Source organism: Vicugna pacos, chromosome X, assembly GCF_048564905.1.
Source record: "Vicugna pacos chromosome X, VicPac4, whole genome shotgun sequence".
NCBI classification, from domain to species: Eukaryota; Metazoa; Chordata; class Mammalia; order Artiodactyla; family Camelidae; genus Vicugna; species Vicugna pacos.
The window spans coordinates 1,160,585-1,174,258 of record NC_133023.1 but is presented as its reverse complement, the minus strand read 5'-3'; the positions used below and the strand labels follow the sequence as shown (position 1 = coordinate 1,174,258).

Sequence of the window (13,674 nt, the reverse complement as noted above, 5' to 3'; positions counted from 1 at the left end):
GCGTGTCTTCTGCGTTTCCGTTCTCAGGGAGGGCCCTGCAGAGTGTTCCAGTCTACAGCGGGACGCTCTGCCCGCCCCAGCTGTACGGCTTGATCTCAGGGTCGCATTCTGTGTGCCATGTCCCCCCCACCTCCCAGTGGTGCAGACGCGAGGGGCCGGGGGGCCAGGTGGCTCCCGAATGAGCGTAGCAAGTAGAGGCTGATGGACAGGAGTGGGCAGAAAGGAAAGAAAACTCAGTGGCTGTGCCACAAGCCAGCGATGTCAACATGGAACAGCAGTCCTCACGCTTCTGGTCATTTCTGATTCCCTTTTTTCCCCCAGAGAGCAGAGGAGAGGCATCTTCGGACTCCCCAGAGATCCAGTAACAGGGCTGCGTGTCTGGAAGCTGAGTGTGCGGGTCCACTCAGGCTTTCACCGTGCGTTCCGTTTATTAGCGATAGTGTGGGTTCTCCTCTACTTTTTTTTATTTTTCTTTTTCCACATTCTTGGAAGTGTTTCGGGGGACAGTTAGAATGGGGTGTCAGGAATCCCTACCCACGTGGCCCCATTTTCTGGAGTGGCACATCCGAACTCCCTGTGGCGAAACCCCTCTCCCCCAGTCTGTCCCTGCCTGGCGCCGTTGCAGACAGAATAGAATGAATTATGAGAAAAAATCAATTTAAGAAACATGCAAAATGTGAGTGCTCCATGTTGCTTTCTTTAAGAAATATCATTGGGTTCAGCAAATCCACAAAATGACTTGATTTTTTAAAAAAAAACCTTTTCTGAACACAGCCTCAGTTTCTGAATGTGTCTCCTGGCAGACTGATCACAGGATGGAGCCCGTCCCTTGATCATGCTGAGTAACTCTGGCCCAGGACCGTACCCACCCCGACTCCCATGGTAAATTTTTAAGGGAAAATACTGAAAATGCACACGCCCTTGTCCTCGTTGGCCGTGTGACTTGGCGCACGTGGGTTCCACTCTCCACGCTGAAGATGCTGGAAAGGAAAGATTAACTCAGAATGTCCCTTCTGAGTGAACACTAACGTATGTGTTCCGAAATACAGTTTCCCAAGCGAGCACTTTTGCTGGCTTTCTGGCGCTGTGGCATTTAAAACGTCCTGCAGAAAACTCCAAACCGCAAAAACCCACATGCACGTCTCGCCCCTGAGACACATGCTGCAGAAGGTGCTGGTCCTGTGTTCCAGGGTCCTGGGGCCACAGACACCCCTGTGAGCATGTTCCCAAAAGCTGGGGCTGGAAGGACCCAAGGTGATCCTTTATGAGAGCCAGCTGGACAGTGCAGAGACCACACTGCTGCAGAATGACCGAGACAGCGGCCTTCTGCTCAGGACGGTTGTGTGGTCTGGGTTCCCCTCTGGACCTCCGGATCCTCTTCCAGACTCGCACGGTTGTTCAGCGAAGTCGGTTCCTGGAGGTTGTAGGTCTGAGGTTCTCACACTCCCGTTGCCCTTGGCTGGGGGCTGTTCTCTGTTCCCAGAAGCTGCCCTCGGGGTCTTGCCCCATGGCCGTTGCACCGCACGGTGGCCGGAGAATCTGTCTGGTTTGCTCACAGGAGGGAGTCTTATGTAATGAACCATTGCCATAGCAATGACGCCCCATTTTCTTTGCTGTAGAAGGAAACCCCATCATGGGAAGACATGCCACCACGTTGGCTACATCCTGTTGACTAGAGACACGTCACCGGTGCCACCCACACTCAGAGACGGAATAAACAAAGGTGTAACTTACTGAGGGCAATCCTCTTAGCACATGTCCCCTGCAGCAGATCCTCCTCTTTTTCTAATCCGGGGCCACTTCCCAGGGGGGCTTCAAGGACTCATCTTAGCTTCTGCTGTAGTTTGGAAGATAACCAGGCGTTTCTCGTCTTTTTTCCAGTGGAGTTTTTGTATTGCGACCTGGCGTCCATGAGGTCTGTCCGGCAGTTCGTCCAGAAGTTCAAGATGAAGAACATCCCCCTCCATGTGCTGGTCAATAACGGTGAGTGTCGGGGACCCCTGGGGCCAGCGAGGGCGGGGCGTGAGCTCTGGCCGCCGCGCGAGCGCCGTCCCTTGGGAAAGCAGGACCCCAGGGAAACCCGTGGGCGTATCTGCCACTTGTTGCCGCTGCTTCGTTCCAGTGGTGTGCGTGGCTTTTATGAGCGCGCTCGGTTTTAGGACGTTGCTTTGAAATGATGGAAAAAGGTGATGATATGCCGTGCGTGGGTGACGCTTTGACGGATCCACTTGGGCCAAGATGCATCAGCAACGTGGGAAGGGCTGGGCGTCTTTGCAAGTGTCGTTTAACTAAATCCTCCGTGTGTTTCCGTAAGTGTCATTGTTTGGGCTCCAGACCCTCACACCCAACTGTCTTGATTTCATCCCTGCAGCCAGCACTCTCCAGAGGGCCACGTGGCGTCCCCTTCCCTTGCCTTCAACCCATCTTCGACGCGAACCACCCACAGCCCCACTTTTAGCCCATGGAGCTTTTCAGAGCATCAGAAACACGTCCCCTTCGTCACCTTGGTGCCCCGTCCCCGACCCATTTCTCTCTTCCTCTGCTATGGTCCACTTATTTCATAAAAGTCCATCCCGACCCTGCAAAGGGAGGAGGCACAGTTACTAACACGTTCAGATTTTTTTTTTTAACACGTTCAGATGTTAAACACAGAACCAAACCTCTCGTAAATGTGCCGGAACACATTTGTATCGGTAGAATTAAGACATCGCCTTCAGACTTGGAGACCCAGTCCATAAAGGAAGTAAATAGTTAAATGGATGCAGTCAAAGGGACAGATGTAAATCAAGCAATGAGCTACAGCCACTACGCTTCTTCCCAAATAGAGCAGACGTTTGTCAAATTATTCGTAGCTCAAGTGGCAGAGAAAATGTGACTCTAGGACCCTTGGAATTACACAGATACTGCACGTGGATAATCCAGGATAATTTTTGCATCTAAGAATTTTTTTTTTTTGGAAGCGGGAGGAGTTAATTAGGTTTATTTATTTTTTAGAGGAGGCCCTGGGGATTCAACCCGGGACCTTGTGCATGCTAAGCACGCGCTGCACCACTGAGCTACACCCTCCCCCTGAAGTTTCACATCTGAGGATCCTTAATCAAGCCCTCCTCCAGGGTCCCCTTTGCCATCGGAGGTACCGTAGTCACAGTGCCGGGGATGGTTAGGGTGTGGGCATACGTGAAGGAAGGGCGCACCCTTCTTCCTCCTGAGTCTGATGCTTGTCCGTCTGATTCTGGCTCCCAGAGCCTGGGGCGTGTCATTTCTCCTCCTCTCTCTCTGTCTTGCTGTTCTCTTTTTCCCCATCGTATGAATACGGTTGGCGGGCAGGGTTGTGGTCCGAGAGATACCTCTGTTCAGTCCACTCATTCCATTTGGGTGAGTGGGGAAAGACATGGGTATAAAACCGTGCATAGAGTGTGCATCCAGCGTTACACGTATGCACATGCGGCGGTGATGTGTGTGTGTGTCTTGGAGAGAGCTACCCGCGAACACTGTTCCCCTCTGCTTAGCCCGGGAGGAAGACGGCGTGTGATTCACGCCGGCGGCTCTTGTGGGAAGACTTTAATTTCTCTTTCCTCTCCCTGGTGCTTGATTGATATTTTTCGAGTTTCCCGCAGATGATTATGCCTGAAACTTACTTTCAGAAATGTGTGATCTCCTGTGCCCTCCACTTCAAAAATTAGGATCCGTTAGGAGTTTGGGGTTAGCCGATAACACACTACTGTACATAAAATAGGCAGACAACAAAGACGTACCATAGAGCATGGGGAACTCTATTCAATAGCTTGTAATAACCTATAATGAAAAAGAATATATACATGTGCCTGAATCAGTTTCCTCTACACCCGAAACTAACAATATTGTAAGTCAACTTTACTGCAAATTGTCTTTACCAAGGGGGAGGCGGGGGTGGAGGGATAAATTCGAGACGCGCAGAGATACACACTACTGTATATAAAACTCATAAGCAACAAGGTCCTACTGTGCAGCACAGGGAACCATTCAATTTCTTGTAATAAAGATAATGGAAAAGCATGGATTTACACATGGACTGAGGCGCCGTGCAGATATGTCCAGCCGCACGTCTGAGTTCCTCATCAGTTGGACGCGCTCCGTGATTAGGAACCGGGAGCCCTTCGCCCGAGCGTCGTCGGGCCGGGGCGCTGCCCGGACGGTGTCCTGGCCCCGCGCGGGGTTCCTGAGGTTTTCCAGACACGGACACGCACACAGCTGGCTGCCGCTGGGGGCCTTTCCCGCCGCCTCCCGCAGCCTTTCTATAGGGTTTCCCACCCGCCAGGAACTAGAAGAGTGATGGCTGTCAAGTCGCCGCTGGTCTCTGGGAGAGCGTCCCCTGCCCCGGGCCGGAGGTGCGTCTGTGAAGCCGGGCTCCGATGGCGAGTCCTGGGATGGCTCCGGTCATCCGGCGGTGGCCCCGTGCTCCGTTTCTCTGCAGAGTTTTGAGCCGGGCACGCCCGGCTCTCAGAAAGGTTATGTTTCTCTGGAAACTGGGACACAGTTGCTTGCGTTTGGACCTTGGGACGCTTGGCACTGGGCCGTCCTTGCACGCCCTCCGTCTTCTCTCTGCAGAGACTCTCAGCCACATGTGGGCTGAGCTTCAGCCCACACTCGGCCCGTACGTCAGACCCTTCCTCTGAGCTCAGCGCCTGTCCCTTCTCAGGTGCCCCAGGTGCACCTCTGGACGGTGGGGCCGGTGTGGAGTTTCTGAGTCCCCCCAAGGGACACGGGCTTTGGGGAAAACCGCTCCCTCGACGTGCGAATCCCGAAGCTCGGGGCCGCTTCCTGCGTCTTCAGATCCCTATGTCCCTCCGACCTGTCCTGCCGCCATCCCGTCTCTCTGCTCTGCCTCTGACCCTCCTGCCTCTCTGATAACGACCGTGTCGTTGTGCTGCACTCACTCAGGGTAAGCGCCCCACGGTGAGATGCTTCATTTCATCACATCTGCAAAGTCCCCTTTGCTACGTCAGGTGGCATATTCACAGGTTCTAGAGATTAAATCATGTCCACCACACGGGGATCAGGAAGTGGATTTTTTGGGGACATTATTCTGTCCACCACACGGGGATCAGGTCGTGGACATCTTTGGGTGGTGGGTCATATTCAGCCTGTCACACCCACCATTGTGTGCTTGGAAATTCAGAGGCAGGAAAAATACAGTGATTAGCAAGAGCCCTTGACCTCATGTCAGTCATTCTGTCGCCAAGGAGACAAACATTAATCAAATATTCATAGATTTGGGAAATCTGTGAAATAGCCACCCCGCTCCCTCCGCCGTAGACAGGGCCGCCTGCCCTGTGACACACGGTCGTGCACGATGCGGGGAAGACCCACGCGTGGACTCTCCCAGCCAGTGATCCTCCCAACACCGTCTCCGGGAGTCCCGGGCAGGCGGGCTGATGGACGCACCCTCGGACAAGAAAGAGTCCCCTTTTGGCCACAGCCTCTGTGTCCCTTGAGGTGCAGCAAAACCATGGAGCTGTTGGAAGGGGCTCGGGAAGGGGCCATCCCGTGGTACCCAGGATGCATGGCTGTCTTCAGGGGTGAATGCCTCCCGGGGTTGGGGGTGCCCCGAGGGTGCAGTCAAGACTGAGAATGGATTTATCACCCGCCCAGTGGGCTGGGGGCTCGGGACAGACTTAGTTGATTTAGAAAGTCAAGAAATTTCACATTTGTCTCAACCTTGCTGTGTGCAAATGACAGTTCTCGAGTTAAACACACTGAGGGTCCCCTGAATCAGCAGGTGCACACGGGTTCCCCAATCCCGGGACTTCTCAGAGAGGGACTCTAGTGATGATGTTGTTAGTGTCCAGGAGGGTCTGCAGAATTTCCCAAAACTATGTGCCCGGAACCCTCCTCTGCGGTATCGCCTCCTCCCACCAACCCCTCTGAACCCAGCCCGGGCAGCGCGTCTCCCGGGGGAAGCAGGGAACGTTTCCAGGGAAGCCTCCGCTTCTGCTTTGCATTTTTTAAAAAGCGAGCGATCAAGATTTTGCAAAGCTGAAGCGTTGCAGATCTGGAGTCTTTTTTGCATTTGCCAGCGTGACAGGGACAGACCCAGACTGCCTCTCTCTGGCAGTAGGGAGCCCTTGCGTGAAGCCTGATGATTTATGAGACCCGAGAAAGATCTGCAGCTCTCCCTCCCACAGAGCTGGTCAATATTTACCATTCAGTCACATCGCAATTTATTTTATTTATCTGGCTCCCCATCCCGCTGCCTGAGCGTGGGTAGGTTTGTAAGCACTGCTCAGGATTTACGGCTCATCCTTGCAGGAGACCTCCCGTAACTCTGGCAGATGCATGGCCCAAGATGAAGAATCTCTAAAAATGATGTTTCCTCCCCGCACATAAATACATCAGTGTTAAGCCTGAAAAGTAGCGAAGATGCTCGCCTGGCCGGATACACACAAACTGAGTTTTTGGCACAATTCTCCACTCATTCATTCATTCAATTCCATAAATCAGCTCGGAGCTCCGAACAGGCCGGCACCCCTCAGTGCATTTCTTCCCGGGAGTGGCCGGCGGTGGCGTTTCCAGTGACAGAGGACGGTGGGGCAGCGGGGGAAGGAGTGACTGGGGCCCGCCTCTCGGTGGACTGACGCCTGAGCAGCCCTCTTATTTATGTGCTTGGCGTTCGCTGTGTGAAGCGAGGCGTCTGACGTGCGCGCCGGGAAGCGGGTGACTCAGCGTGCTCGCCTTCCTGGGGGGAGCGCTGGATCTGAGTGTGTGTGTGTGTGGGGGGGGGCGCTTCGCCTCGGCGCCGTCTGTTCCTCTCCCGTGCTGGCTGTCTCCCAGACGGAACCGGCCTCCTCTGGGTTTCCCCGCGCTCCTGCCTCTTGGAACAGAAGGCAGTCGGATGCTCCTTTGGTGGTGCGGATGCTGGCCGCGCAGTGGGGGGGCGCGGCAGACTCCGAGTCCGTGGCTGTCCTCAGACTAGAGAAGGGTGCCCACCCTGCCTCCTTGGTTCCTCCAGACACCCGTCATGGGCCTCCAGGAATGTGGGTCAAGAAGCGCAGTGCTTTTCTGACTTCCCCAGAGGCTTCGGAAGCATTTGACCCAGAAACTCATTTTCAAAGCGTGGAGCTGGCTTTTGCATATGGCGGGTCCCCAGGTAGGTGGGCTTCCCAGCCGAGGATAGTTGCTCGCTGCAGAAACACACTCAGTAAATGGTCCCCGACTGCTGTGGGGCGTGCGGCGGGCCAGGCGGGCCTGCCCTCCATGGTGACAGTGAGATGACAACGTTGGAAAAACGGAGGTCGCTTGTGACTCCTGGATCCATCAACACGATGCTCGCCCCAACACTTTCTCCATTGACCTGAGAATTATGTTGGACACTTCTCTGCTCTTTTTTTTTTAAAAAAAATATTTTTATTGAAGTAGAGTCAGTTTAAAATGTTGTGTGAGTTTCGGGTGTACCACACAATGCTTCAGTCATACAGGAACATCACCGTAAGTTACTACAAGATACGGAATATAGTTCCCTGTGTTTTATAGTATGAATTTTTTGTTTATCCATTTTATAAATAGTAGTTAATATGAGCAAATCTCAAACTACCAGTTTATCCCTTCCCACCCCTCTCCCCTCCAGTAACCATAAGTTTGTTTTCTATGTCTGTGAGTCTGTTTCTGTTTTGTAAATAAATTCTTTATTTTTTTTAGATTCCACATATAAGTGATACCCTGTGATATTTGTCTTTCTCTGTCTGACTTACTTCACTTAGAATGACGATCTCCAGGTCCATCCATGTTGCTGCAAATGGCGTGACTTCATTTTTGTTTGTGGCTGAGTAGTATTCCACTGTGGAATAAATAAATAAATAAATAAATATATATATATATATATACACACACATGCATACATACACACACACAATGGAATATTGTATGTTCTTTATCCATTTATCTGCTAGTGGACACTAAGGTTGCTTCCACGTCTTGGCTCTCATTAGCGGCAGTGCTCTGGTCACTGGGGAACGGGCCGTTGTAAACAGGGAGCCCTGGGGAACGAGCCACTGTTTTTACTGCTCCTTCTCCCACGTCTTGGTTGGCAGAGTCAGGGTTAAGATCTCAGACACTCACTAACCAAGAACCACCGTGTGGAGCACTGACCTGACAGCAGTACCCCTTTATCCGCTTAAAACCCACAGACGCGGCTGCGTGGGTTCACCGCCAGCCTGTCTCCCTCAGCACACACCAGACATTCAGCAAGGATTATCGCCAGGGTGGGACATGATACCCTAGGAGGTCGCCACAACATTTTGCTTTGAAAGCAGAAGTGAACCTGATTATTCCCTGCATCTCACTTGACCGTGGGTTCGTCCTGGGCAGGGAGCCCGGAGTGTTGGGTCCAGTCTCCCCGAGGCCACAGCCCCCAGGCAGCTGCTCCGCACGGTGAGCCCTGTGGACGGGCTGGAGCTCGGGGGTGGGGGTGGGAGGTCGAGCCGTATTCAGGGCAGAGACGTTTTTCCCGCGGCTGCAGAAATATGTTCTCCCCAAGGACGCTGCTTACGCAGAGTCGGCTCGGATGACCCAGCATGATTTCCCGAGTGACCTTGAATTCACCCTTGGCCGAGACCGCGAGTTTCCGCTCGCATCTGTCAGCAGAGCTCCTGTCCGACGAGGATCCGTGCTGGCATGTCCCCCGGGCCCTGCAGCTGCTCCGCGCTGACTCGTCCGGTTCCGCGTCACCAGGAAGCGCCTCGTATGGGGATGGAGTGAATACAGAGTGTCCCTGCTCGAGGAGATGCGGCCGTCACTGTCCTTCAGCAGGGGTCACCGTTAGAGTGACCACTGGTGCCCCAGACAAAAAGAATGAACACGGAGGGGTCCGGCCGGGGTGCCCCGGGGTGGGAGTGTAGAGTCCAGCGTCGGTGCAGCTGCTCCAAGGTCGGTCTGACCCCACTCCCCTGGCTTTTTTCTCTGCTTCAACCTTCCAGGGGTCAAAGGCCATCTTGAGGATGGGGTCACCATCGACAGCTTTCTTCTGCAACAGTTTCTTTAAGGAACCTGTGTGAAGCCCCGGGAATTCTCTGCAAGTTAACATCCCCAAAGTTCTAGCCACAGTCCCTGTTTTGTTTTTTTTTAATAAATTCTTTAATTTTTTTTAATATTTTATTTTTTGATGAGGAGGGAGGTAATTAGGTTTATTTATTTATTCAGTGGAGGGGCTAAGGATTGAACCCAGGACGTTATGCCTGCTAAGGACATGCGCTACCCCTGAGCTGTATCTTCCGCCCACCTCCCCGTCCCTGTTGACCCCACGTCCCCTTCCGATGCCCCCAACTCCATGACGCGGGCTGTTTTCCACTGGGTTTTGATGCTCAGAAGGGTGTGCCTGGTGCCTGCTGGCTGGTGCCCTGAGACGAAGCTCTCGAGCCTGGAATTTATCATTCAGCGACCACGGCCATCTCACTGACCACCCCCAGTCCTAGTGCATTGAAAGAACCATTTCGTTTTGTTAAAATGTATTTTTTTTTAAATTGAAGTATAGTTGGTGTACAGTAATAGCATGTAAATTACAGGTGCACAGTAGGGTGACTCACAGGTTTTAAAGGTTACAGTCCATGTACAATGTATCCTTGTAGCTTATTTACTTTATACGTGGTAGTTCGTTCCTCTGACTCCCCTCCCTTATCCTGCCCTCCCCCTATCCTGCCTCTCCCCGCTGCCCTCTCCCCACTGGTCACCATGAGCTTGTTCTCTGCACCTGTGAATCTGCTTCTGTTATATTCACTAATTAGTTCTATTTTTTAGATTCCACATGTAAGTGGTATCACACAGTCTTTGTTTTTCTCTCTCTGACTTATTTCACTTAGCATAATAAGCCCCTCCCAGTCCATCCATGCTGCTGCAAATGGCATTATTTCATTCTTTTTCATGGCTGTGTGCTATTCCATTATATAAATGCACCACGTTTTCTTTATCCAGTCATCTGCTGATGGACATTTAGGCTGCTTCCATGTCTTGGCTGTTGTAAATAGTGCCGCTGTGGGGATCACCATTTCCTTTTCCTTGCAGTTGGGACAGGCGTAGCTCGGGCCGCCATGATCTGACATGCCCACCGGGGGATGGACATCCAGGATGGCATCCTGCTGTGCTGGGAACATGGTAGTGCCTGCTGGATGGGCTCAGCTAGGATGGTCGGCCAGATTGCCTACATGTGGTCTGTCCCAAATAGCGGTCTTAGCACCGCCAGTCTTCTCAAGCAGCACGGGGTCTGCCCAGAGACAGAATTCTGGACACCAGGAGCTGCATGGTCTTGTCTGAGCAGGCCCTTGGTGTTTGTAGGATATTGTCACCGCCACTGCCTTCTACTCACGACAGCAAAGCTCACGGGAAAGCGATGGAGACTCCCTCTCCTGGAAACACGAGTGTCCAGTGTGCAGGCTTGGTCTGCAGCCACCTGGAGGTCCCCCTCCCTTTCGGCCGGCCTCACATAAGCCAGGTGTCCTTACGTACTAGTCTGCGCTGGCTGAGGGCTCCCTGACCAGGAATTTACAGCACATTAGGGGACTGAGTGTATGTGTGTGGCCCCATCCCACTCAGTTAGTCAGGGAAATGATTCGAGAGAGAGGCATTTGCATTTTCTGTAAACACCAAACTTTATGTCCGCGTGACAGCCGATCCCCGGGTGGCTTCTGGATGACTCCTCAGGCGCACCCAGCACGCTCTCAGGGAGCACTTTGTGCGTGTGGTGTTCCTGGCTGCAGGAACATTTAAGCATGCATTCCGTGGAATGCAGGAGAGATATGTAGCTGGCTGGCCCCTGTCTGCAGGTCCCCACTCGTGGTGTTTTACAGCAGTGAGCTCAGGGGATGGCGTTCCCGTATCAGGGAAGGTGTCTGACACACCTGGGTGTGGAGAGACGCGGTCAGACGCACTGGGCACGGCCAGAAAGCAGGTGGGGGTCCGAAGCCCACACCCGAATTGACCCGTCTTCTCGTTTATACGTCTGGAGCCCCGTCTTCCATCACAGTCTGTAAAAGCACCCATCAACTGTTGTCCAGATTTATTTTTAAGTGTTTATCTACCCCATTGCTGCACCCAGAGCGCATTGCTGTCACTGTTAAAATCACAGCCTGAATCACATGGGTTTTGTTTCTTTTTTCTTTTTTTTTTTTTTTTGCCTCAAGAACTTCAACAGTGGGAAAGCAGCACTGGGACCAGGGATGTGGGGTCGTGAAACCCAAGGTGGGTCCTGCCGGGGAGCTGGGTGTGGTGGGGCGTGCACGGTGGCCTGCGTGTCCAGGAAGAGAGCTCACAGTCCAGCCGGGAGAAGTGTCCACACGTACACTTATGCACACACAAGTGCGCGTGCAGAGGGTTACATGTAGAAATGCAGACTCACACACATGCAAAGACTCATATGTGTGCTTATCTGTACATCCGTATATCTGCATATAACACACACATAAATGCGTACACACCTGCAAATGCGTAGAGACAGGTATGCTCGTATGCATACACGAATATATATGCACATGTGCAGAAAATCATTCACATGCAAAACAATTTGCAGATGCAAATATATATGCAAATGCCAGAGCCTATGGGAATGAATATACAAATGGAAATACATGTATAGATGCATTATCCATAAACATATGCAAATGGGTGGTTAACGGAACACTTATGCATATGCAAATACCGCTGCTCACACAGTTACAGTACGTACACACATGCAAATACATGAATATGCAAATACCTTTACCATACCCCAGACACTTACAAATACATATGCAAATATCTCTGCTCATATACAAATATGTATACTTATGTACATGCAAATGCATGAACATGCAAATACATTTCACCTTACCCACACACATGCAAATGCCTATGCTCGTATACAAATACACTTAGAAACATGCATAAGCACGAACATGCAAATACATTTTACCTTACCCACACACTTACAAATACCTATGCAAATGCCTATGCTTGTATGCAAATACATACTTATATATATGCATATTCACAGATATGCAAATACATTTAACCTTGCCTCGTACACTTACAAATACATATGCAAATACTGCTGCTCATATACAAATGTGTACACATACATACACACATATGCATGCCTTATTTGCAAATGCAGGCACTTCTGCAGATACACAGGTATGCACCTGCATATGCAAATCTATAGCCACACATGTACCACAAATGCCAAAGAAAACACATGTGTAAATTGATAGGCATCTATAAACACATACGTGCAGGGAGATGCACACACAAGTAAACACGCAGATGCAGAAACGTGTGTAAGTGTGTGCGCGCATATATGCAAATGCATACGTGTAAATACACGCACACGTGCATATCATATGCGTGCACACGTACAAACACGTCTACGGTAAGCATACAAATACACACAGACTCACACACGTATACACCACATCTTCTTTATCCAGTCACCTGTCGATGGACATTGAGGCTGTTTCCACGTCTTGGCTGTTGTAAATAGCGCTGCTGTGAACACTGGGGTGCAGGTGTCTTTTTGAATTAGAGTTTTCTGCAGGTATTTATATGCCCAGGAGTGGGACTGCTGGGTCATATGGTAAGTCTGTTCTTAGCTTTTTAAGGAACCTCCAGACAAGAGAGTCTGATCTTGTGGTGGGTGCTGCTGTTTTGTGATTATTTGCAAGCTCGGGCCACCAAAGGGCAGACTTTGAGAGCAGGAGAGGTCTTACTGGTCCGTTGGCTTCGCCCCCACGGTGTGCAGGGCAGGAGACTGAGAGGCAGTGAGGACCAGACCCCCCACCTGCCCCGGTCTGGGCTCCCGGGTTGCTTCCTCGTCCCTCTGGGGGGGCGGCTGTTCCATCTCATGTCGCCCCATGTTCCTCTCCCTGAAACTCCCCGTCTCCCCAGCCGGCGTGATGATGGTCCCTGAGCGGAGCACCGAGGACGGCTATGAGGAGCACTTTGGGGTGAACTACCTGGGCCACTTCCTGCTCACCAACCTCCTCCTGGACACCCTGAAAGCATCCGGTTCTCCCGGCCGCAGCGCCAGGGTGGTGACTGTGTCCTCGGCCACGCACTACGTCGGGGAGCTGAACCTGGACGACCTCCAGAGCAGGTGAGTGAGCAAGCGATGCCGGCGGCCCCGTGGGCTTCTAGGGAGGTCGGGGCTTGCACATGACCGTGGTGCACTGAGCAAAGTCCCCCTGCCTGGTGACGGCAGCGCGCAGGTCCTGACTGTCTCACATAAACCTGTCCTGTAATAGGAACTGGAACGACCAATGCACGCAGACCTTCCAGACACTGCAGGCTCCGTCCCAGAACACTGCAAAGGCAGCCATCACACCGCTCTTTCCCAGTGCACGTAAAAATCACGTGTACGCTAGACTGTATTCTGTTCATTGTGCAATAGCATTTTGTCTAAAAAACAAACATGTACATTAAAATAACACTTCATTGCCAGCACTATTTACAATAGCCAAGACACGGAAGCAACCTAAATGTCCATCAACAGATGACTGGATAAAGAAGCAGTGGTATGTTTATACAATGGAATACTACTCGGCCATGAAAAAGAATGAAATCATGCCATTTGCAGCAACATGGGTGGACCTGGAGATCACCTTAATGGCAGATGTCTGGTCTGCAGAACTGGGAGGAAGTGAATTCCTGCTGTGTTAAGCGCCCCCCTCCCTGCCC

At 51.8% G+C, this 13,674-nt stretch overlaps 1 protein-coding gene across 1 annotated transcript in view; it reads left to right on the top strand.

Moving 5' to 3' along the window:
* The window catches only part of DHRSX (dehydrogenase/reductase X-linked), a 123,540-nt gene that overhangs the window by 92,448 nt on the left and 17,418 nt on the right, over window positions 1-13,674 (top strand). The window contains exons 4-5 of the mRNA XM_072955906.1: window positions 1,882-1,983; window positions 12,886-13,093. Coding sequence (XP_072812007.1) covers window positions 1,882-1,983; window positions 12,886-13,093 — 310 coding nt within the window. The remainder of the gene's footprint in view (window positions 1-1,881; window positions 1,984-12,885; window positions 13,094-13,674) is intronic.